Below are 22,268 nucleotides of genomic sequence, written 5' to 3'. Positions count from 1 at the left end.
ACACATGTAAACAGGCAGGGACGGAGCGCGCGCGCATGTGCTAGCAGGAGAGCTAGCGGAGAGATCTGCGGAGAGACCTCCAGAGAGACCCAAACTTCGAGACCCCCAGATAGTGTGGGAGACGCGCAGAGAACGCGCGCGCGCGCCAGCGGAACACAGGGGTGGGGGTCGGGGGGACTCGGAGACCCCCAGAGGGAGAGGCAGAGAGACCCAGAGTAAGAGAAGGATTCATAGAAACTGCCCGAACGCGGACTGGAGCCGCGCGAGGGCCCCGGGGCCGGGGTCCTGCAGCGCCGCTGCCCGGCGCGGAAGCGCCCCTCTTCCTCCCCGGCAGGGGGACTAACCCAGCCCCGCGTGTTTCTTTCGTCCCCAGCCTAGGCGGTGAGTGTGGTCCGTGCGCCCCTTCGCCGCCCGCCGGTGCCCGCTCCGCGCCTGCACCTGCCTCCCGCCCGCCCCCGCCGCCGCCATGGCGTCCACCTGCACCAACAGCACGCGCGAAAACAACAGCAGCCACACGTGCGTGCCCCTCTCCAAAATGCCCATCAGCCTGGCGCACGGCATCATCCGCTCGAGCGTCCTGCTCATCTTCCTCACCGCCTCCTTCGTGGGCAACATAGTGCTGGCGCTCGTGCTGCAGCGCAAGCCGCAGCTGCTGCAGGTGACCAACCGCTTCATCTTTAACCTCCTCGTCACTGACCTGCTGCAGATTTCACTCGTGGCCCCCTGGGTGGTGGCCACCTCCGTGCCCTTTTTCTGGCCCCTCAACAGCCACTTCTGTACCGCCCTGGTTAGCCTCACTCACCTGTTCGCCTTTGCCAGCGTCAACACCATCGTCGTGGTGTCGGTGGATCGCTACCTGTCCATCATCCACCCTCTCTCCTACCCGGCCAAGATGACCCCGCGCCGGGGTTACATGCTCCTCTACGGCACCTGGATCGTGGCCATCCTGCAGAGCACACCCCCACTCTATGGCTGGGGCCAGGCTGCCTTTGATGAGCGCAATGCCCTCTGCTCCATGATCTGGGGGGCCAGCCCCAGCTACACCATTCTCAGCGTCGTGTCCTTCGTCATCATCCCGCTGATCGTCATGATTGCCTGCTACTCTGTGGTGTTCGGTGCAGCCCGCCGGCAGCACGCTCTGCTCTACAACGTCAAGAGCCACAGCTTGGAGGTGCGAGCCAAGGACCACGTGGAGAATGAGGACGAAGAGGGAGACAAAAAGGTTGAGTTCCAGGGTGAGAGCGAGTTCCACTGCCAGGATGAAGGTGAGGTCAAGGCCAAGGAGGGCAGTGTGGAAGCCAAGGATGGCAGCAGGAAGGCCAAAGAAGGGAGCATGGAGACCGGTGAGGGGAGCGTGGAGGCCAAGGGCAGTGAGGAGGTCAGAGAAAGCAGCTTGGTGGCCGGCGAAGGCAGCACCAAAATTCAGAGCAGCAAGAAGGCAGACAAGGGCCGCCTAGAGGTCACCCAGTGCAACATTGACTTGGGTGAAGATGACATGGAGTTTGGTGAGGATGACATCCATTTCAGCGAGGATGACATTGAGGCGGTGAACATCACAGAGAGTCTCCCAGTCAGTCATCGAAACAGCACCAGCGACCCCCCTCTGCCCAGGTGCTACCAGTGCAAAGCTGCTAAAGTGATCTTCCTCATCATCTTCTCCTACGTGCTGTCCCTGGGGCCCTACTGCTTTCTAGCGGTTCTGGCCGTGTGGGTGGATGTCCAAACCAAGGTACCCCAGTGGGTGATCACCATAATTATCTGGCTTTTCTTCCTGCAGTGCTGCATCCACCCCTACATCTATGGCTACATGCACAAGACCATCAAGAAGGAGATCCAGGATATGCTGAAGAAGTTCTTCTGCAAGGAGAAGCCCCCCAAAGAAGACAGCCACCCAGACCTGCCCGGAACCGAAGCCGGCACCGAGGGTGGAACTGAAGGCAAGATCATCCCTTCTCATGATTCTGCCACTTCGCCTTGAAGTTGGTTCTAAGGTAAACCTTGAACTGTCCACAGAACACACGAGCAGCTTTCTCTTAAATGGACCGTCCACAATCGCATTAATGCCAACCCATACCATTCCAGGCAAAGGTTCTGCACACACCCTCTCGCAACAAGGTAGATAAATATATGGAAGAGGTAGGAACTGGGGTCTTCCCTTAAAAATGTGCCCCTGAGAGAATGGACTTGAGGATTCTGACTGAAATTTCCCCCCCCAAAAAAAGTTATTAGGCTCTAAATTTCTTAAAGCAACAAGGGCTATCCATTTTGGACCCGTGCCTGGTATTCTGTCTGTCTCCCCAGAGCTACCATGTGTCAACTTTTGCTCTGGGGGAAAAGGAAGATGATACTGGTGAACTTAAGGACTTCTGAGTTCATGGGCAAGGGCTACAGCCCATGTTCAAGGGAAAGAAAAGCAATGGAGCAAGTCATTCATGGAGCCCAGGAAGCATGACCTGACTGACTGATCAACATATGAGACAAATTCTAGACTGAAGGGCCCCCAGAATCTGGTGCAAAGGCTATTACGGAATCTAAGGGCACTGTGTAGTTAAAAACCAAGAAGGTTTCTAGATCCTCTAAAGGGATCCAGAAAAGTGGAAGAGGATAATAGGGCATGTTTGAAATGGAAAGCTAAGTCCAAGGGAGAAGATGGAGAAATCACACACATCCGTGGGGTTAAACAGTTGACTTTTTTCTATAAAATCCTGGGTTTGTGCATGGGCTGAGACCAAAATTGTCTCATGCGAGTGGAAAATTGTCATGTGACACTATTTTCTGTCTCCTATTTGAATAATAGTGGGACAGCAATCATGCCACCAGTTTCCAATTTTCCCTTTTGTGATCAAATTGAGATGCTCATAAGAATCCTCCGGATCTCCTCTGCCAGTCACTTGTGTGTTTGCTTTTCCAAATAGACCAAAAAGGCCTACTTGGAAACAGTATTTCCGGGGAAAGCAGTATTTCCAGGAAAAAAAAAAAAGAAATTCAACTAGGCGTGGCCAGAGTCCTGCAAAACTCACACTGCCCATCAAGAGTGATGTGCCCACTAGAAATCTCTTTTTTGTGTCCATGAGATCATAGACAAGACATATGATCTCCTCATGGGGTGAAAGTAAGGCAGGATAAACGTTTTCCTTCCTCCGGGCGCACCCATGCATCTTTTCCACCTGTGGCTCTCTCTAAAGCCTTTAAGCTCTCCACAGATGTGGGAGAGAAGTACAGTCAGAAATGACAGAATGGTTTCTCAATACCTGGCAAGCATCTGACCTATTCCAGACAATCGTAAATCAAAGCGTTCAGCTCAGACTTATCCTAATTATTGCTGTTGAAATGTATCACTTTGGGAAAATCTTTACAATATCTAAATTACCCCTAGGGTCAATACAGAGGAAGAGTTTTCAAGCCCCGAAATCACTTTGGGTGGGAATGTACTTGTTTATTTCTGAGGGCACAGACCATATCGACATCACCAAATGACACGGAACCAAAAAATGGTCAAAACGGTATTTTTGATCCACATGAAGATCAAATTAAAGCAACCCTATGGTCAGTCATGTGTTCGAGCAGAAATCCAATGTTAATATGCGTGGAGGGAGAGGAAGGAGTATTTGATTGAAAAAAATGGTTAATCCGGTGGTTGTATACAAAGATGGCCATATTCAGAGTTTAGTCTCATTCTTCTGGGATGACCATGTCTGTATTAGAACTCAAATTTCGTTCATTTAAAAGCCAAGCTCACTTATATTTTATCTCTTCCTCCTGACAGATTCCAACATGAGCATCTCAAGGGGGAGAGGTAAACAGCAGTGTATTGGGGCTGTGAATAAGTCTGCATGGGAATTTGGCATTGCCATGTTCAGAATTTAGGAAAGGAGCAGGGTAGACCCAAATAGCATTGAGCTGACCCATCAGTTCGCTATATCCACGAAAATCCTATTGATTTCAACCCCGTTAATTTGGAACTTGTGGTTCAGACAAGACATGGGGGCTGAAGGTTACCTTTGCAAATCATTTATTTTTCTACCAAAACATATAAAGTGAATTAATAGTCATAAATTTATGATACCAGTTTATTGCCAAACTCTTGTATCGACCTGTCCTCAAAGGATATCTGGGTGAAGAAATGGCCTGTGTGACCAGTCCTTCTATGCGGGGAGGGGTATTGCCTTGAAGATCTTTCATGGTCAAAGGAGTTCGAGGTTGCTGTAGCCTGTCCTCTGAGTAGAAATGCTTACCTGGGTAGGAAACAGGATTTCAGACATAAGTGTCTCCAAATATTTTGTTGAAACTGAACTTCTTGTTTTATTTTTAAAGCTCAGCCCCTTCAAAGTGTATCAGAAAATTGTTTGCCAAAATCCCAAATCAAAGTGGAAGCAGAACCTGTCCGAGTGTGGTAAGTTCGTGTAATGGCACACACGACGTCCTCCAGGGCACCAAGGCTCACCGATTTCCTTTTGCAAGTTCCTCTTTGCCCTATTTTAGTCATCGTTCATTCTCATAGCAAATTGGCTTTTTCAAAGGTGAAAACCTTTTGAAAATAGGGAACTGGAAAAGAGGACCTTTGAATTCAGAGCATTCCGCTTTGCTGACATGTCCTTCTTAATGAACAATAGGGCCTCTAGTTAGCTTGGAGATAGCAACTGCCTCAAGTTTTATGCTGTTTTGAATACAACACTATCAACTTAATGAGGTTTTACTGCGCATACTGTTTTGTCATTTGGAAATCTGAAAGCACACACAAAAGTCATCATTAGCCTCACAGATCCTCATGTGCAATAGCTTTCCCTAAATGTTTTTAAAGGAGGTATTCTTTTGCCAAGGCCACTTCATATGCGCAGTAAAAACCCATTAAAGTCCAGGAGCCAGACGAACCAGACTTTGAAATGATGTGGTTTCCAATTTAATGATTTCCTTAGTTAAGAATAATAGAGCCTCCAGTTTGCCAGGGAGTCGCAGGTGCTTTGACTCACACACCAATTTCAGCGAGCTTGGGAAGGCAGTAATAAGGAGCAAGCCCCTGGCTTCTGTGACTGTGAGGGCCCATCTTCTTACGGCACCACAAATACCAGCTGCCCGGAAGTCCTCTACACTTCCGCTCCCCCCCACCCCCCCGCCTACCTCCCACCATCATGCCCACTGCCTTCACCTGCCTCACTCCCCCTGCCCCCGCTGTGCTGGCCCTTCAGGAACATCCCATGCTTGAAGCTCCGTGTGCTCACTCACCCCTGTTCATCCCTGCCCACCCAGAGCTGACAGGTTCACAGGGACCCAGGGGCCCGTGGCAGCAGGGAAGGACCGAAGTGAGCAATAGGATTAAAGGTATTTTCCTGTCTCCTCCCCAACTCCAATCCAATTTAGAGATGACGGGATACCTACTTCAAATTCAACAGGTAAGGAAAAGTGCCGTTTTATAATAGGAGGAGGTAGGCACCTCATACCAAAAAACACACACTACAACACATCTTTGGGAGCACATTCAACCCTGTAGATACTGTCCAATTATTTCAGCAAAAAAAAGAAAAACACTAAAAAAAAGTACCTATAAAATTGTAAGGTGCCTGATATTGCCTTATTTTCTATGTAATTAACCAATTAAGCTAGGTAAAGTTACTTCAAAAGATTTTTTTCATACTACCTGAAGAGTAATATACAAGATTAAACTGGCTTTCTTTCTTAGACTTTGCCAAAATGCTCTTTAAAATGTCTGAAATACACCATTTGGAAGAGAAAAATTATGCCATCATCTGGTAATTTGAATGCTCCAAGATAAAACCCACAGAGGTTGTTGGGATAAAAACAGAGAGTACCAATTTCAACTAGTGGACTGTATTTTTTTCTCATAACTGCCTTCCCCCATATTTTGAGGAAAAAAATCAAAAGAAGTGTTTTCCCCTCATAATGTCTTTTTTATTGTATTCCTCTTTAAGACAAACCCTCGGGCTGTCGGGAGAGGCTTCTCTAAGCAAAATGTCTTTGCCCCCTAGAGCAGACAAAAGATTAAAGGAGCAGTTGGCCGTGAGCCAGTTACCAAGATGATAAGAGAAAATCTGGTCCGTCATGGCTTTTAACCCTCTCAGTCCTTATCTGTGTCTCTCTCATTTTCTGTGGGCCAGACAGGTGCTCCTGGCCCCCTCAAAGCCCCTCCAAGCTTAGGCATGAGGGGACAGAAGCAGTGAACCACAAAGAACAGATCATAGCCTAAAAGTCAAAAAGAAGAGAGGCTCTTGTCATAAATTCTTTCCAGTTACTTACAATCTCTTCCTCTACGGCAAAGGCCCAGCTTGCTTACAGCAGTCTTCTGCTAAAAGCAGCAAGACTGGCTGAAGGAAGAACTAGGAGGCTAAAATCCATAGCTAAAGTTCACTGCCCTTTGGTAAGTAGAATAAGAATCCTCAAGGTAAATGAAGGTCACCAATGGGTGTCAAATGTTCCCATCACTGCCTCTCAAAGCTTGCATATCTCAAAGTATACACACCAAGGGGAAAACGCAGTAACTTGTACACTCACAAGAGGTTTGCTATGGCCAAGGATTCGTTACTGGATCTCTCTTGTTCTAAAATACAGGCAAAAACAAGATTGGTTTTAGTTTGGTGCTTCAAAGTTGAGTGGATTCCCCCCTCCCTTCATCTGTGCTACAACTTTAATGTTAAAAATTTGGTATTTTTGTCTGTTTCAGTGGTGTATTCCTTTCTGTAGTAATTCTTCTAAATGTAAGCTATTACTGTATATAAAATATGTGTTCTTGGAGATAAGGTGCTAGATATTAGATTTATGTGTCCGTAGATAGTGTCACCCTCAAAATTGGGTAGTACGTACATGTAAAGTTAGTTAATAAAATGCATGCAGAATTCTATTTGTGACCCACACCTTGGTCAGTTTCTGAAGTAGAACATAGTATATTTGTGTGTAAAGTTTTCTTTTTAAAGTGTATACTGCAGGATGTATAAGAGGCTCCAAGGTGGGGTGGCAGGAAGTGGTGCCTTTCATTCCTTAAATCCCTGGTATAATATACGACAGGTGAGAACTTATTCTGGTACAGTTGGTCATTACTGTGACTTAATCGTCTTGGCCAAAGTCCTCGCTGGCAGTTCTCCACAACATGCTTGGCACTGGTACGCCTGTTTTCCATTCATTGTATAGAATGCAGAATCAAAAAAGACAATCCTTTCATCCTTAAAGAGCAAAGGCCCCAGGACAGGCTATTGGAGTCCTGTTAGCAGGATGGAAAGAATGATGTAGTCTCAAGATCCAACCAGTGCCCGACTGTGAACTGGCAGGGTTTGCATCGAGCAGATCTATATTGCCACCATCCCTGCCCTCCCAGAGCAGAACCAAAAACCAGAAAAAGGCTGCCCTGTTTAGTTCTTTTTTTTTTTTTCTTTGATCGGTTGCCTGAGAGATAAGAGAGCATAGATGGGTAAATACATAAAGAAGTAGTGGGACTCCTCCGGGGGCCACAGCTAAGATGTTTGAGAATTACAATCGTATAGCAATGGCATTTGCATCAGACAAGAAAAGAGAACTATGAGATGAGTTTATTATATTTTAAGAATAAAAATATTAAAGCTGAAAGCTATATATATTGAATAATTTCTGAAACTGCCTTTAATACCAAATTTTATGTGCTGTTTTTGAGACAAAGCAGGAGGAAAATGCATTCAGTCAATAAACAGTTTTCTTTAGTATTTTAAATTTTGAATTTGAATTTTTCCTTTTCCTTATCAAAAAATATTTGTAATTTAAAAGTGCCTTTTCAAAGGATTGCCAAACGACAATCCTGGGGCCAAGTTCCCACTGGCACAACTTACCTTCAGGTGCACAAAAGGGGTGGACTTAATCCTCCTCCCCCCAGCAAGAAGAGAAACCCCTTCACACCCCAGTCAAATTCATACATCATTACTGTTACACGGGTCAGTAGTCTCGGAGACTCTGCCCAAGGACAAGGTTTCATATATTGGTTGGCTTTAATTGGATCCTTTCTAAAATGGTTACAGTACATGTTCTTGCTGGACAGGAATAACGGACTCCTGCTTGGGGAATACAGAGAGATTGATGTTTGCGGTTTAACTATATTATTAAGTAATGTTTGTGTTTCTTAAATAGGTGCTGTTAATCTGTCCTTGGTATATTCTTCTTAAATATGCTGAATAAAGTCTAATTTTAATGCGTGTATCTGGTTATTATGCCAAGCTCCATGGAAAACACATAAGAGAGGGAGACACATAACTAGTTCTCTATCCCTTCTCTTTTGCTGGAACAGAGGAAACGGGGGAAACTAATTGTAGTACGCAGCAGAATGAAACAGACGGGCTCCAATGCTTCACATCGCACTATTCCAATACAAGGAATATGCAGTGGGAGGGGGGAGTCATCTTGAGGGGCTTGCTGGAAGAGGGGAATCTGCTGCGTCCTCTGTGAATAAAAAGGATTCCAAAGTGAGGGTGGTCAGGCTTGGAAAACAAACTTATGGTTACCAAAGGGGAAAGGTGGGAGGAGGGATAAATTAGGAGTTTGGGATTAATACACACTACTATGTATAAAATAGATAACTAATGGGAACCTACGGTAGAGCACAGGGGACTCTACTCAATATTCTGTAATAACCTATACGGGAAAAGAATCTGAAAAAGAATGGATACATGTATATGTATAACTGATTCACTTTGCTGTACTCCTGAAACTAACACAACATTGTTAATCAACTATGCTCTCATACAAAATAACATTTTAAAAAAAACAACAAAGTGGGGATGGGTGGGCAGAGTGGAAAAATGGGGCCAGGCGGTTTGCGGGGCTCCCAAATGCCAGCCTTAGTCTCAAGGCCGTGAGGTTTGGGGGGTTGGGCTGAACAGGCTTTGTTTTAGGAAGCAGTACTGCCCAGCACCTGGCTCACCCCCACCGGGCTCCTGGCCCTTCCATCTTGCTACTCATGACCAGGACACCTCCCTCGGCACAATTCAGCCACACCAACACCGTTGTCACCCACCCCCCCACACACACACACACATACACCCTGAGTCCCGACTCACCAGGGTTTACACAACAAGAGGCAGGAGCATGTTCTCTCAAGCCCCAGTTTAAGAAACTGGCGCAGCCTCTAACACCAACCATGACATATGAAAACACCAGGCACAGATGAGATAAGCAAATATGCCTAAAGCTTAAGAGCCCACTAGTTTCTCTCAAGTCCATGTGCTTGACCTACTAGTAGCCCTTCTTCCCATAATCTCATCAGCAGTGGTACAAGGAGCTGCGCCCTCCTGCTTCCACGCTCGCTCGCAGGCTCAGGGAGCTATTCATCCCTGTTTCAATCAAAGGAAAGTGCTCTTCTCCAATTTTCACTCCAAAATCTAAATACTGACTTACGCGCTGTTATTTCGAGATGTTCAAAGATGGCTGCCATGAGACCCGCCCGTGGTCGCCTTTAACCTTGGTTTATGAACAACGTCCAGGTGATGACCTTCTCGTGCTGCAGAAATACATTTACCATCTAGAAAACTACTACCATCAGTGCAAGCAAGTGAGCTCGTGAGCTCCGATCAAACTATTGGGCAGCAAACCTGGTGGGAGCAGAGTCCCCCGAAGCTGGAACACTGCTTAGTGCACAGTATTTAGAGAAGGGGCCAGGTTCCAAGGTATCTGTCGCCTCAGAGAAGTTCCTCCTCTCAGGCAGGGTTTAGGGCTCGGCCTTCGATTCCGAGACTGAATGCAAGAGGGTTGAGAGGGGGCTTCCCTGGTGGCACAGTGGTTGAGAATCCGCCTGCCGATGCAGGGGACACGGGTTTGAGCCCCGGTCCGGGAAGATCCCACATGCCGCGGAGCAACTAGGCCCGTGAGCCACAACTACTGAGCCTGCGCGTCTGGAGCCTGTGCTCCGCAACGGGAGAGGCCGCGACAGTGAGAGGCCCACACACCGCGATGAAGAGTGGCCCCCGCTCGCCACAACTAGAGAAAGCCCTCGCACAGAAACGAAGACCCAACACAGCAAAAATAAATAAATAAATGAATAAACTCCTACCCCCAACATCTTCTTTTAAAGAACCGAGGGCTGATCCCTAGAGCAGATCAACATTTAAAAAAAAAAAAAAAGAGGGTTGAGAGGATCTGAAAATGCCACTGTCAAGAGACACCTTTGACTTTCTGTAGCCCCCCCTCCCCCCCCCACCCCTTCCAGTCTGCTCCAGGCCCCATCACAACCCTGCTCCTTCCAATGCAGAGGAAGGCCTACTACTGGTTACTGAACTAGTTTCTTCTTCCCTGAGGCAACTAGTCAGCTCTTACTCCGTCTCCCACTCTCTCAGAATGCAGCCCCCTGACCCTGTCCCTCCTCATTCCGGACTCCCCTTCAAGGGCAACACCACCTCTTTGCTCCCTGCACCCCCCAACACGTATTCCTCAGCTCCACGGCGGCTTTGAGAACGTTCATGAATTGAAGGGTATGTGTAGATAGTTTTCAAACGTTTACCTCAATAAGACCAATATTTATCAATAAAATTTATCACAGAACAATGTATGATTTTCATGACTGCTCCCCCCAAACTGCAAGCTCAAAGAATGCTTGCAATACAAATTCCCATAATTTGGGAAGTTGTAACTCCAGATTATTGTTGAGTAGAAGCAAAGAAATCCAAGAAAATTGACTCCAAAGATTTTGTATCTACACACAACTAAGTCACACTTGCACATTCTCAGCCTCCAAAGGCAGCAAACAAAAAAAGACAACCAACAACCAGAAATGTGCCGATTTAATTGAGGAATAAGACAGCAGTATCTGGTATTCCATAAATTCTATATGCTAAACCAACGCATATTTTTAAGTGATCACCCAGATACAAAGGTGTAATATAGTTTGTACAATCAACTTAAATTGGAAAATTTCACATTTTACCTAAGAGTTATTTGACAGTAGTTCTGATGCTCTAAGCAGATAAAGAAGAAATAAAGGAAAAAACTTTTCATCCAAAAATCCAGTCTACTCAACTTTAATTTTTTAAGGAAATGTGCTTCCTTTGTTCTAATTGCTTTAAATCAAACCCTTTTATGGTATTGTTTCAGGAAAATATTACTTAGAATGAACCTACCTTCCAACCTGTTTTTTTTTGTCCATACAATCGTATTTTGTGTCATACAAACTGAGGCCGGACAATGAGGTTTTTAAATTGATAGATATTAAAAACATGCAATTGGAAGCATACATATATATCTCTATAGATGTTCATATAGCTACAGATATATATTCAAAAGCAAGGGTGATGTGCCTGGAAGCCTCTGGGGACATTCTTTAATCCACTTTCACCACACTGTAGATTTTAGTAATAAAACAGAAGCAGGAAAAAAATCCAAGTGTCCCTGAAACAAAATGAAAAATATCCTTGTTAACCAGACATTATAGAACATCAAATTAGCTTTCTCAAAAACGCAAAGCAGGGCTTCCCTGGTGGTGCAGTGGTTGAGAGTCCGTCTGCCGATGCAGGGGACACGGGTTCGTGCCCCGGTCTGGGAAGATCCCACGTGCCGCGGAGCGGCTGGGCCTGTGAGCCATGGCCGCTGAGCCTGCGCGTCCGGAGCCTGTGCTCTGCAACGCAAGAGGCCACAACAGTGAGAGGCCCGCATACCGCAAAAAAAAAAAAAAAACCCGCAAGCATGTCCATTTTGAGGTGGGGCACTCATTCTCTAAATCTCAAGACTCGGACTTTATCAAATAAAAATCACCAGGCTCTCTTGCTGAGCAAAGAGGATGAGCAGAGGGGCTGGAGGCAGTCACCTGGAAAAGGGTGAGAAGCCATTTGACTGAACACTGCAGGTCTCTAACCAAAGCAAAGTAATAAAAATGAGTAACTTAAGTTCTCTATTTCAAAAAGGATCGAAAGAGTGCAAGGCTACTTTCTTTTTTTTTCTTTTTTTTAAAAATAAATTTATTTACTAATTTTGGCTGCGTTGGGTCTTTGCTGCACACAGGCTTCCTCTAGTTGCAGCGAGCGGGGGCTACTCTTCGTTGCGGTGCGCGGGCTTCTCATTGCGGTGGCTTCTCTTGTTGTGGAGCACGGGCTCTAGGCGCGCAGGATTCAGCACTTGTGGTTCACTGGCTTCAGCAGTTGTGGCTCGCAAGCTCTAGAGCACAGGCTCAGTAGTTGTGGCGCACGGGCTTCGTTGGTCCGCGGCATGTGTGATCTTCCCGGACCACGGATTGAACCCGTGTCTCCAGCATTGGCAGGCGGATTCTTAACCACTGCGCCACCAGGGAAGCCCCCAAGGCTACTTTCTAACACAATAAGCTTTGTATAACTTGCTTCAATTTTAGAAAATGTAAATAACCATTATCTACGTAGCAAAAGCAGGAATAATCTATTTACTTACATACTCAGAGAATATATTAGTTTTCTAAATCAAAGTTTTGCATAATTAAGCTTGAGAAATGGCCCATCTCTGGGGACTTATCCTAAAGAAATGATCCCATAGAAGAAAAAAATTACACGCAAAAGGTGTTCATAATACTGATTTATAACATTGAAAAGTCAAAATGCCCCCAAACAGATGACTACCTAAACGACGAACCAAGAAGAAATAAGATAGGCATCAAAAATGACAAGTATAAAGACATATAAAGCAGCATGGGGCAATATTTATAATATGGTGTCAGGTGAAAAAAGCCAGACCTCAAAGAACTCCCAGGCATCACACCTATGAGAACACTGCATAAGCCTAAACCTGTCGACTACAGCAGAGCATGAACAAAAGAAGATACCTTTATATCTTAGGGTGACATGATTATGGACAAATTTTTCTTTAACATAGAATTCCATTGATGTTCATACTATAAAAATAAATCTTCAGATGACATTAAGGTCTAATGACTTAATTGAAGAAAACTCTAATAAGATTTCCAAATCCCATAGTCTAAATGGGGCACCCTAAGACAATTCAGTCATCTAAGAAAACATCTTAATAACAAGATCACAGAAAGCTTTAGGCAGGGTTTTTTACCTTTTTCTATGCCGATTGCTAAATTTATCAATAGAATAACTTTCCATCCTATATACCATCATGCCACTTCCCTCCCATCCTACAAAGCTCCTTGTCAGGAGTCAGTATGGTACAGTGATAAGACCATGGGCTCTGGAGGGACACAAATCTCCTCTGTTGGTTACTTGTTGATCTTGGGCAAGTGACAGTCTTGCCAAGCCTCAGTTTTCTCAGCTGAAAAATGGGGACAATAATACCTATTCCTACTTTTGGCTTCCTTTTTTGAATCCAACAACTTCAAAGGTTCAGGTGCATAGCTAACATATGTCTCTGAATCTAAAACACTCCTGATTTCAATTTGCTGCATATTATTCCCATAAATCATTAAAATGTCTATGAATTCTCAACTTTTTGATGCTCTATTTAAAGTACCAAACTGTCTCCTACCCGAAAAACAAAAATCCATCAACCCTCACATTGTTCTGATAGTTGGCTGAGCTAAAGAATCTGGAGTTAGGCAGACAGTTAGCTGTATGATGTAGAGCAAGATACCTATCTCCTCTGTGCCTCATAAGTGAAAAGGAATCATGTCCCTGCCCAGCTAACAGGCTTGACCTGACAAAAAAAGGGTAAAATACATTAGAGGCACCCAAGAAATGATAGCTGTCACTGATGTTCTGATCTGGGGCTTGAAAAATATGTTCACATGGGATTTATTTGACTAGTGTGGAAGTCCTCAACATCACCTGTAGCTTGGAATCACCGGGGGAGATTTAACAAATACTATTGCCTGGGTCAACCCCCCCAGCTATGCTGATTTAATTGATCTGGGATGCAGCCTGAGTGTCAAGAGCTTTTAAATCTCCCCAGGTCCTAACATGCAACCATGGTTCAGAACCTCTGGGCTAGCCTGTCTTCCTCCCTTAAGTATGAAGAGAGGTGTGGAAATCTCTCTCCTAAGGGCCACTGTACCACACAAGTTAAAAGCAACGTAAAGGATCTGGAGAAATTAAAATATTTTTTTCTACAGCTCAATTGCTTGTACTACAACTTGAGGGTAGAAAAAGGGAGATGGGACAAAACGGGAGAAAATGATCACTTTGGTGTCTTTGCCTACTTTTGCCTCAGGACAGAGAAAGTACTAAGCCAATACTAGAAGTGTCCTAGTTTCTTTCTAAACCTCATAACCTGTTTTCATTAGGTGGGGTGATACATAACAAAAAGACAATCCAACCACATGATCTTGAATGAGGCAGTCCAAGACAAGCAGAGAAACCCATTTTCCCCCTGTCCTTTCTCTAATTGCAATTCTATAATGAAAAAAATTCACAGTCTGATCTAGAACTGGCATCCAATACACATTTCCTCCAGGGCTTTCCCAAAGTAGTCATGTGCACTTGAAAAAGAAGAAACTAGCTAAATAAAACATTTTGAAAGTCTATCACATTCTATGCAATGTGATACAAACAAACCTTTAAAGAGCTTTCCACAGTCCCTTTGGGGACTAAATTCCAATATACATTAATTTGAGAACTGGCAGCTGTGAATAAGACACACGCAGAAAAGATTTTCCTAAAGCTGGAATTAAAGCCATTGCACAGAGGAATAAAGAGAAAGTGTGTTTGGAGGAAAGGGTCTTGGGGACCTTGATTCTCCTCAGCCACATTTGATCCAGTATTCAGTAAGCACTTTCTCTGGGCCCAGCACTTGCCAGGTAATGTAAAGGATAGAAAAGGGGGCTCTGGTGGGGAACAATGTCAGTGGCCGCACAACATATCACTATTTATACGGAGGTCGCAGTCCGAGACTTGGAAAGGACCCCTAACCCCTTGTCTTTCTCGCTTCCACATCTTATCAGTCACCAAGACCTGCCAATTCAAACGTGGAATTTTTTTTGAAGTGAAAATATTTTATTTACATGCTTATTTAAATACTTCTTTTCCTCAACTAAATACTTACTGTGATAACAGAATACAATTGCTTTCCCCCTCTCAGGTGGTAACCTGTGAAATTTTTTGTTTTGGTGTTTACATACATAGGAAAACATCTTTATAACAAGTTTTAGAACTAAAGAGGAGACTGCGATTCAGTAACACTGCCACACCCATTAAAAGCGCCAGCGAGTGGATGAAAATATTACCAGAATTCATATTACATATTAAACCACATTTTTTCACGTGCACGTTATTGTTAGGATTGGAAGAAAGTGGTGTTATTTACTGCAGAAACTCTTAATAGATACAATTTAATATAATGTATAATTTAATATAATGTATAATGTATAATGTATATGTTATACTCATTCTTGCATAATTGTATAATTTGTTACGAAAATAAACATCAGAGATGGTAAATGTAGTTTTCACTGATTCCTTGATTGTTTATGTTTACTTTCCGAGCTCGATGCTCTATCATTTATAAATTAATGTTTTCTGTGATCTTTTCTCTAAAAACTTTATTATCACTTCCAGAACATAATTGGCATTGATTTTTCTTTTATGGGAATCTTCTGAATCCATCCCCTCCATCCATCTGTCCATCTCCGTAGCCATTGGGTCTTAAGTCACACTCTCTTCATCTCTCATCTAGAAAACTGTCTCCTAGCTTGTCTTCACTTCCAGTATCCCTCTCAAATCCATTCTCTGTCAGAGTGATTGTGATATTTCCAAAACACAAGTTTGATTGCCAGGTCCCTACTTACAAACCTTTAATAGCTTCCCATAGCAAAAGTACTTAAACCCCGGAGCGTATCAGAAATCTTTTAAGCTGCTAAAAATACAGATCAGCAAGGATTCTGATTCAGGGGCTTTGGGATAGGCCCTGGGCATCAGATTTATTGGTTTTAGGTAGTTTTAAATAATTTCCACAAGGGAATGTAAGGCACACCCAAGTCTGAAAATGACGACTATATATGATAAAAATTCCAACTCCTTAGTCTCAGCCCACAAGGCTCTCCAGGATCAGACCCTGGCCCGCCACTTTAGGCCTTCTTCCTGCCACTTGATGCCTTAAATTTTAAACTCCCCAACCCCAAATTACCTGAAGATCTCCGTGCTTTCACAAAACTCCAGGTTAACTCTATTAGGCTCCTTACCACGATGCGTGGAAATGATCTGTTTAGCGGTCTTCTCTCTCCAGATGATAGCCTTGAGGCTAGGGTGAAGTCTTACTCAATTTTGTACCCCCAGTGCATAGCATAGTGTTGGGCACATTGTAGGTGGACAACAAATGTCTCTTAAACTGAACTGTTTAAATTAACTGCTTAGCAATGTAAGCTCCATGAGGATAGGGATTTTGATCACTGCTAAAGCCCCAGCCTCTAGGGCAGTGCATGACATACAGTAGGTGTTCACTATATTCTTCTTGAATGAATGAATGAATGAATGATGAATAAATGGCAGGAACTTGGAGAGGGCATCATAGAGAATGTGCTATAAAGCTGGATTCAGAGGCATTTGAGGATGGGAGACAGCTATTCCAGATAGAGGGGAAGGTACCCATAAAGGCCTGAAACAACTAAAACCCCGGCAGTTTTAAGGAACAGTGAGAACCATGGCAGAGGGGTTGGAACATTAAGGGTGAGTGATCAGAAAATTAAGGGAATATTAAAAAGAGCATATAGGAGAAAAGACCACAAAAGTAGGTGGGGGCCAGATAATGAATGATAAGTTAAGAACTTTGGATTTGATACCATAGGCAACTGGGAGCCAGCAAAGATTCATAAACCAGAGAGTGAGATGAACAAATTTGTTCATGACCAAGACAGTGACAATGACGATGATGACAATAATAATGATAATAGCTGATATTTACTAAATATTTATTATATGCCTGGCTCCAAGTTAAGTGTTTCACCTGTGCGATCACTCTGAGATACGTGCTATTATTTTCTATAAAGAAATGGAGGCTCAGAGAAGTAAAGCGACTTGCCTTACAACACACAGCCAATAAGCAGTACAGCTGAGACTTAAAGTCAATTCTTCCCTGACTGTTCTAGGGTGGAGATAATCAATACGGGCTGAGATGACCAAGAGCTGCTTTGTACAGAAAAATACCTCAAAGAATAAGCAGCAGTTGGACAGGAAATGCTTGAGGATGGGAGTAAGAAATCAACTCAGGTATGAGATGCCAGAGAACATAAAATGCACAAAACAAGAATGCCAGAGAATGCAGCTTTTGCTTACCTCTGGGGAAAAGGAATACTTCCCTTCCTTTGAAATTTTTTAGTATGATGCTCAAAACTAGAAGAATACTGGCTACCACAGGGCCCAGGTTTAGAATAGGTCTGTAACTACTTGCACTGGGAAAAATGATAAGACCCTGAGGTTTTCAATATCCTTGAGAATAGAGAACACTCTGTCCTGTTAATTCCTATAGCACCTGGCACTTTGGTCCATAAATATAAGCTGAAATCAAAATCAGCTGGAATTAAAGAAGTAATGGAATTATCCCAGAGATTACACTGGCCTTGACTCCCTCTATCCTAGAATAATGTGGAAAAATTGGAAGGATGTGCCTCTATTTTTTTTAAAGAAGGGCTGGAAGGGTTGAAGGGGCATGGAAAAGACTTGGGATAGTCTCTTTTCATCATCTATTCCTGAGGGCAATACTTCATTGCTTTACATGCACCTGTCTTCATTCTCCCAATTACAGGAAGTCCACCTGATCAAACAGAGGCCCACAGAGCAGATTCCGCAGGCATCCTTTGGTGGCTGGTTTAGCCCCACCTCAAAGAAAGTACCTCTTTCTTAAGGAGGACACAGAGAGTTGTGTTTAAGAGAATGAACTTTAGAGTCAGACCAACCTGGGTTTGAATGAATCACAGCTCCCACACTTACTAGCTGAGTGACCTTGAACAAGTCACTTAATCTCTCTGAGCCTCAGTTTCCTCATACATGCAATGGGAATAACATGACCTACACCTCATAATAATCAGACAATTAGGTGAAAATTAAGTGAGATAAATGTATGTTTCCATATTCCCTATTAGCACATTGCCAAGCCCATAAAAGAAGTAGTTTAGTAAATATTTGTTGGTTGGTTAACAATTAGCACTAATACATCTTTATCCCTTGTTGATCTTTTGGCCTTTAGAATTGAAATTTTTAATAAGACAGAGACAACTTGGTATAATAAAGCACAAAAGGCCCACTACAGCTAACATTTGTGTGTTAAGATAATTGGACTTTTCCTTCAATACAGTGTATTTCATCTTGCACTGTGTGAGAACATTCTTCACTTTAGTGATACAATATTATACGGTAGACACTCTCAAAATACATTGAACTTCACTCGCTTCTTTTAGTGAATAAAAATATATTCAAAGCACAGACAGTGAGAAAGCCAACAGAAAAGCACTCTGCACCCGGCTGATACTTCTTCTGGGTCCTAGAAACTCTTTGCATCACACTGGCTTCAATTACTGCACAGTGATTGGTGGCTCAGAGTCTCAGACTCTAAACATGTTCTCTTGAGATGAACAAAACTATGTTTTGAAAGTAGCATTAACTCCCAAGTAAAAGTGAGGTCCAAAAACAGTTCACTCTAGACCAGATTTCTTAACAGCAGTACTATTAACATTTTGGGCCAGATAATTCTTTGTTGTTCAGGGCTGGTCTGTGCATCATAAGATGTTTAACAGCATCCCTAGCCTCTACCCACTAGATGTCATTAGCATCCTCCCAGTCATGACAATCAAAAATGTCTCCAGGGCTTCCCTGGTGGTGCAGTGGTTGAGAGTCCGCCTGCCGATGCAGGGGACATGGGTTTGTGCCCTGGTCTGGGAGGATCCCACGTGCCATGGAGCGGCTGGGCCCGTGAGCCATGGCCGCTGAGCCTGTGCGTCCGGAGCCTGTGCTCTGCAACGGGAGAGGCCACAACAGTGACAGGCCCACATACCGCAAAAAATGAAAGAAAAAAAAGTCTCCAGATATTGCTAAATGTCCTATACGGGATAAATTTGTCCCTGGTTGAGAACCACTGCTCAGGAATAAAAGACTGTGGCTGAATGCAAACATTTATATAAAATATTTAATTTACTACCCAATGGCAATACAGCCAGGATTTATATTAAACCATAAATTCCATTATCATAATAGAACATAGCATTTAAACACAAGGAGAAGGAATCTTAAGTGTTAGATTATTGTGATCTTATGTCTGTTACATCAAACTAGAGATACATTATTTCGATTAATTTTCTTAAGACTTTAATGCATTTGTTGATATCGAAAACAAAACTTGATGCAAATAAAAAATCACTAACTATCCTCCAATCAAGATCAAGTATCCATACGTGTGCCAACCACGAACATCCATTAGAGATCTGAGTAAAGTGATCAAATTAGAAGAGATCACAGCCTACTTGGTCATGCACAGACTTAGTTTCTTTAATAGCCAGTTTCTTAACAGCTGGTTAAACTAGTTATACTAAAACCAGTTAGGATTTTGGGCAAGTCACCGAACTTTAACTGAAATTTATCTTTGTCTCTACAATACAAGGTTTCCATCCTTGTACCCTCTGGTGACATTATTGGCATATTGTGGCTTATCCTTCTTCTTCCTGTTCTTTGAATCCTATTTCAAAATGTTATTTACACATCTGTTAGTGTGCTATGAACTGAAAATTGGGTAGAGGAACACCAGCCACAATGTACATCACTTCCTTTGCCTCAAAAAATGAGAGGAAGAAAACAATGGGGTGTCATTTTAGACATACTGAGTTAACAAAAAAGAAAACCACTTTTTCAGGGTTTTTTGGTTATTGTTTCTTTAAAAATAATATTCAATGCCAGCCAAGGCTGTAGAGAAACCGATACAATACTGCTGATGGCAAAAAAACCATAAGGAGCCATAAAAATATTTACGCTTTTTGACCCTGTCATCCCATTACACAGACTATCCTAAGGAAATAATCCAAAATGGCGGGGATTCAACAGTGAGGAAACAGTTAAGTAATCTGCTCAATAGATTAAACAGCCATAAAAATGGCAAATATAAAGGATATGTAGAAACATAGTCAATATTGAAAAGTGACAGCTATGAAGTCTTCTACTTCCATTGTGATGCCATGGATGAATTCAAATACCAAAGAGAAATGTGATGACCACAAGGAACGGCTTGGGATGAATGCGTGACTATCCTAAATGAGTGTGAAACTCTTCAGCATTTTTTACATGAGTGGATATTGCTAATTTTAAAGTTCTCATTTAAAAAAAATCACTCTCAGAAAGATTTGTCTACAGCAAGAAAGAGTAATCAGCAATTAAGAACTATACTTTTGTGTACATCTATATTCTTTATTTTTTTCATCTATATTCTTAAGACTAATTATTTAATTAAGGATGTCTTCCTCAAAAGTGAAACACCATGAACAGAGGCAATAAGCCTTGCTTCCTGCTGTGAACCTCCAAATGTAACGATGAAATGTAAAGAGATGCCATTTAAGAGTCTTACGCAGAGAGGGCTTCTTAAACAACAGTTCTAGAAAACTGACGTCAAAAGCACACTTCATGATTTAACTAATTTTTTTCCTGATATGAACAATAACCAGGATTTACTTTGGAGGTTTCTCCTACCCATGATTTAATTTAAAAATAGATATGGAGATCTTTTTTTCTCTCTCTCTCCCTCCATATGAAAAATAATTTGCTCTGATTCATGATGATGACATAGGAAGATCCTGAACTCACTTCCTCTCATAGACACACTAAATCTACAGCAATATATGGAACAAATTCCACTGAAAAAACCTGTCAGAGAGACCTCTTCACATGGGGCAAATGAGAGGGAAACCACATCGAAGAGGATAGGAAAGGCTGAGACACAATCTCACCATAAACCCCAAACCCGGCATGGTGACGCACATTCGGAAGGGAACTCAAGACCTGGAGCTTCTGAGGAGCAAAGCGTTCATACCCTATATGGAGTGTTCCACCCTTTAAGATTGGCACCTGTAAATAAACCCCCCAAACATTTGGTTTTGAAAAACAACAGGGCTCGCACCCATGAGACCCAAGGGGCTGATACAAACTGAGGTTTGGCTCTTAAGGGCCCACACACAGTCTCCAAAATATACAAACAGCTCATGCAGCTAAATATCAAAAAAAAACAACCCAGTCAAAAAGTGGGCAGAAGATCTAAATAGTCATTTCTCCAAAGAAGACATACAGATGGTTAAAAAGCACATGAAAAGATGCTCAACATCACTAATTATCAGAGAAATGCAAATCAAAACTACAAAGAAGAATCACATCACACCAGTCAGAATGACGATCATCAAAAAGTTTAGGGCTTCCCCGGTGGTGCAGTGGTTGAGAGTTCGCCTGCCGATGCGGGGGACATGGGTTCGTGGCCCGGTCCGGGAGGGTCCCACATGCTGCGGAGAGGCTGGGCCCGTGAGCCATGGCCGCTGAGCCTGCGCGTCCGGAGCCTGTGCTCCGCGGCGGAGGAGGCCACAGCAGTGAGAGGCCCGCGTACCGCAAAAAAAAAAGTATACAAACAAGAAATGCTGGAGAGGGTGTGGAGAAAGGGGAACCCACTTATGCTGCTCGTGGGAATGTAAACTGGTGCAGCCACTATGGAGAACAATATGGAGGTTCCTTAAAAAACTAAAAATAGAGCTACCGTATGATCCAGCAATCCCACTCCTGGGCATATATCCAGAGAAAACCATAATTTGAAAAGATACATATACCCCAATGTTCACTGCAGCACTATTTACGATAGCCAGGACATGGAAACAACCCAAGCGCCCATCAACAGATGAATGGATAAAGAAGATGTGGTACGTACATATAATGGAATATTACTCAGCCATAAAAAAGAATGAAATAATACCATTTGCAGCAACATGGAGGGACCTAGAGATTGTCATACTGAGGGAAGTAAGTCAGACACAGAAAGACAAATATATGATATCGCTTATATGTGAAATCTAAAAAAAAAGTGTACAAATAAACTTATCTACAAAACAGAAATGGAGTCACAGATGCAGAAAATAAACTTATGGTTAGCAGGGGTAAGGATGGGGAGGGATAAATTGGAGGATTGGGATTGACATATATACACTACTATATAAAATAGGTAACTAATAAGGACCTATTTTTTAGCACAGGGAACTCTACTCAATACTCTGTAATGGCCTATATGGGGAATAGAATCTAAAAAAAAACCCAGGATATATGTATATGTATAACTGATTCACTTTACTGTACAGCAGAAACTAACACAACATTGTAAATCAACTATACTCCACTAAAAAAATTTTTTTAAAAAACGGGCCCACACGCAGACTCACCGGCTCC

General features: G+C 43.1%; 1 protein-coding gene and 1 pseudogene across 2 annotated transcripts in view; one reads left to right on the top strand and one right to left on the bottom strand.

Annotated features, from left to right (window-relative positions):
- Positions 1 to 466: 466 nt before the first annotated feature.
- Positions 467 to 1,978, top strand: GPR101 (G protein-coupled receptor 101; the record flags this gene model as incomplete). Its single annotated transcript, XM_082865181.1, has 1 exon — positions 467 to 1,978. The coding sequence occupies one exon, from the start codon at positions 467 to 469 to the stop codon at positions 1,976 to 1,978; it is 1,512 nt and encodes a 503-aa protein (XP_082721307.1).
- A 9,303-nt stretch (positions 1,979 to 11,281) lies between these two features.
- Positions 11,282 to 22,268, bottom strand: part of LOC309978642 (transmembrane 9 superfamily member 2-like) — a 98,144-nt pseudogene continuing 87,157 nt past the window's right edge. Inside the window, exon 19 of the transcript in view lies at positions 11,282 to 11,349. The product of the transcript in view is annotated as a transmembrane 9 superfamily member 2-like (transcript). The remainder of the gene's footprint in view (positions 11,350 to 22,268) is intronic.

Source organism: Leucopleurus acutus (assembly GCF_964270905.1).
Source record: "Leucopleurus acutus genome assembly, chromosome: X".
NCBI lineage: Eukaryota > Metazoa > Chordata > Mammalia > Artiodactyla > Delphinidae > Leucopleurus > Leucopleurus acutus.
Note: the sequence above shows the minus strand (reverse complement) of the source record. Positions and strands in the feature narration are given on the sequence as shown.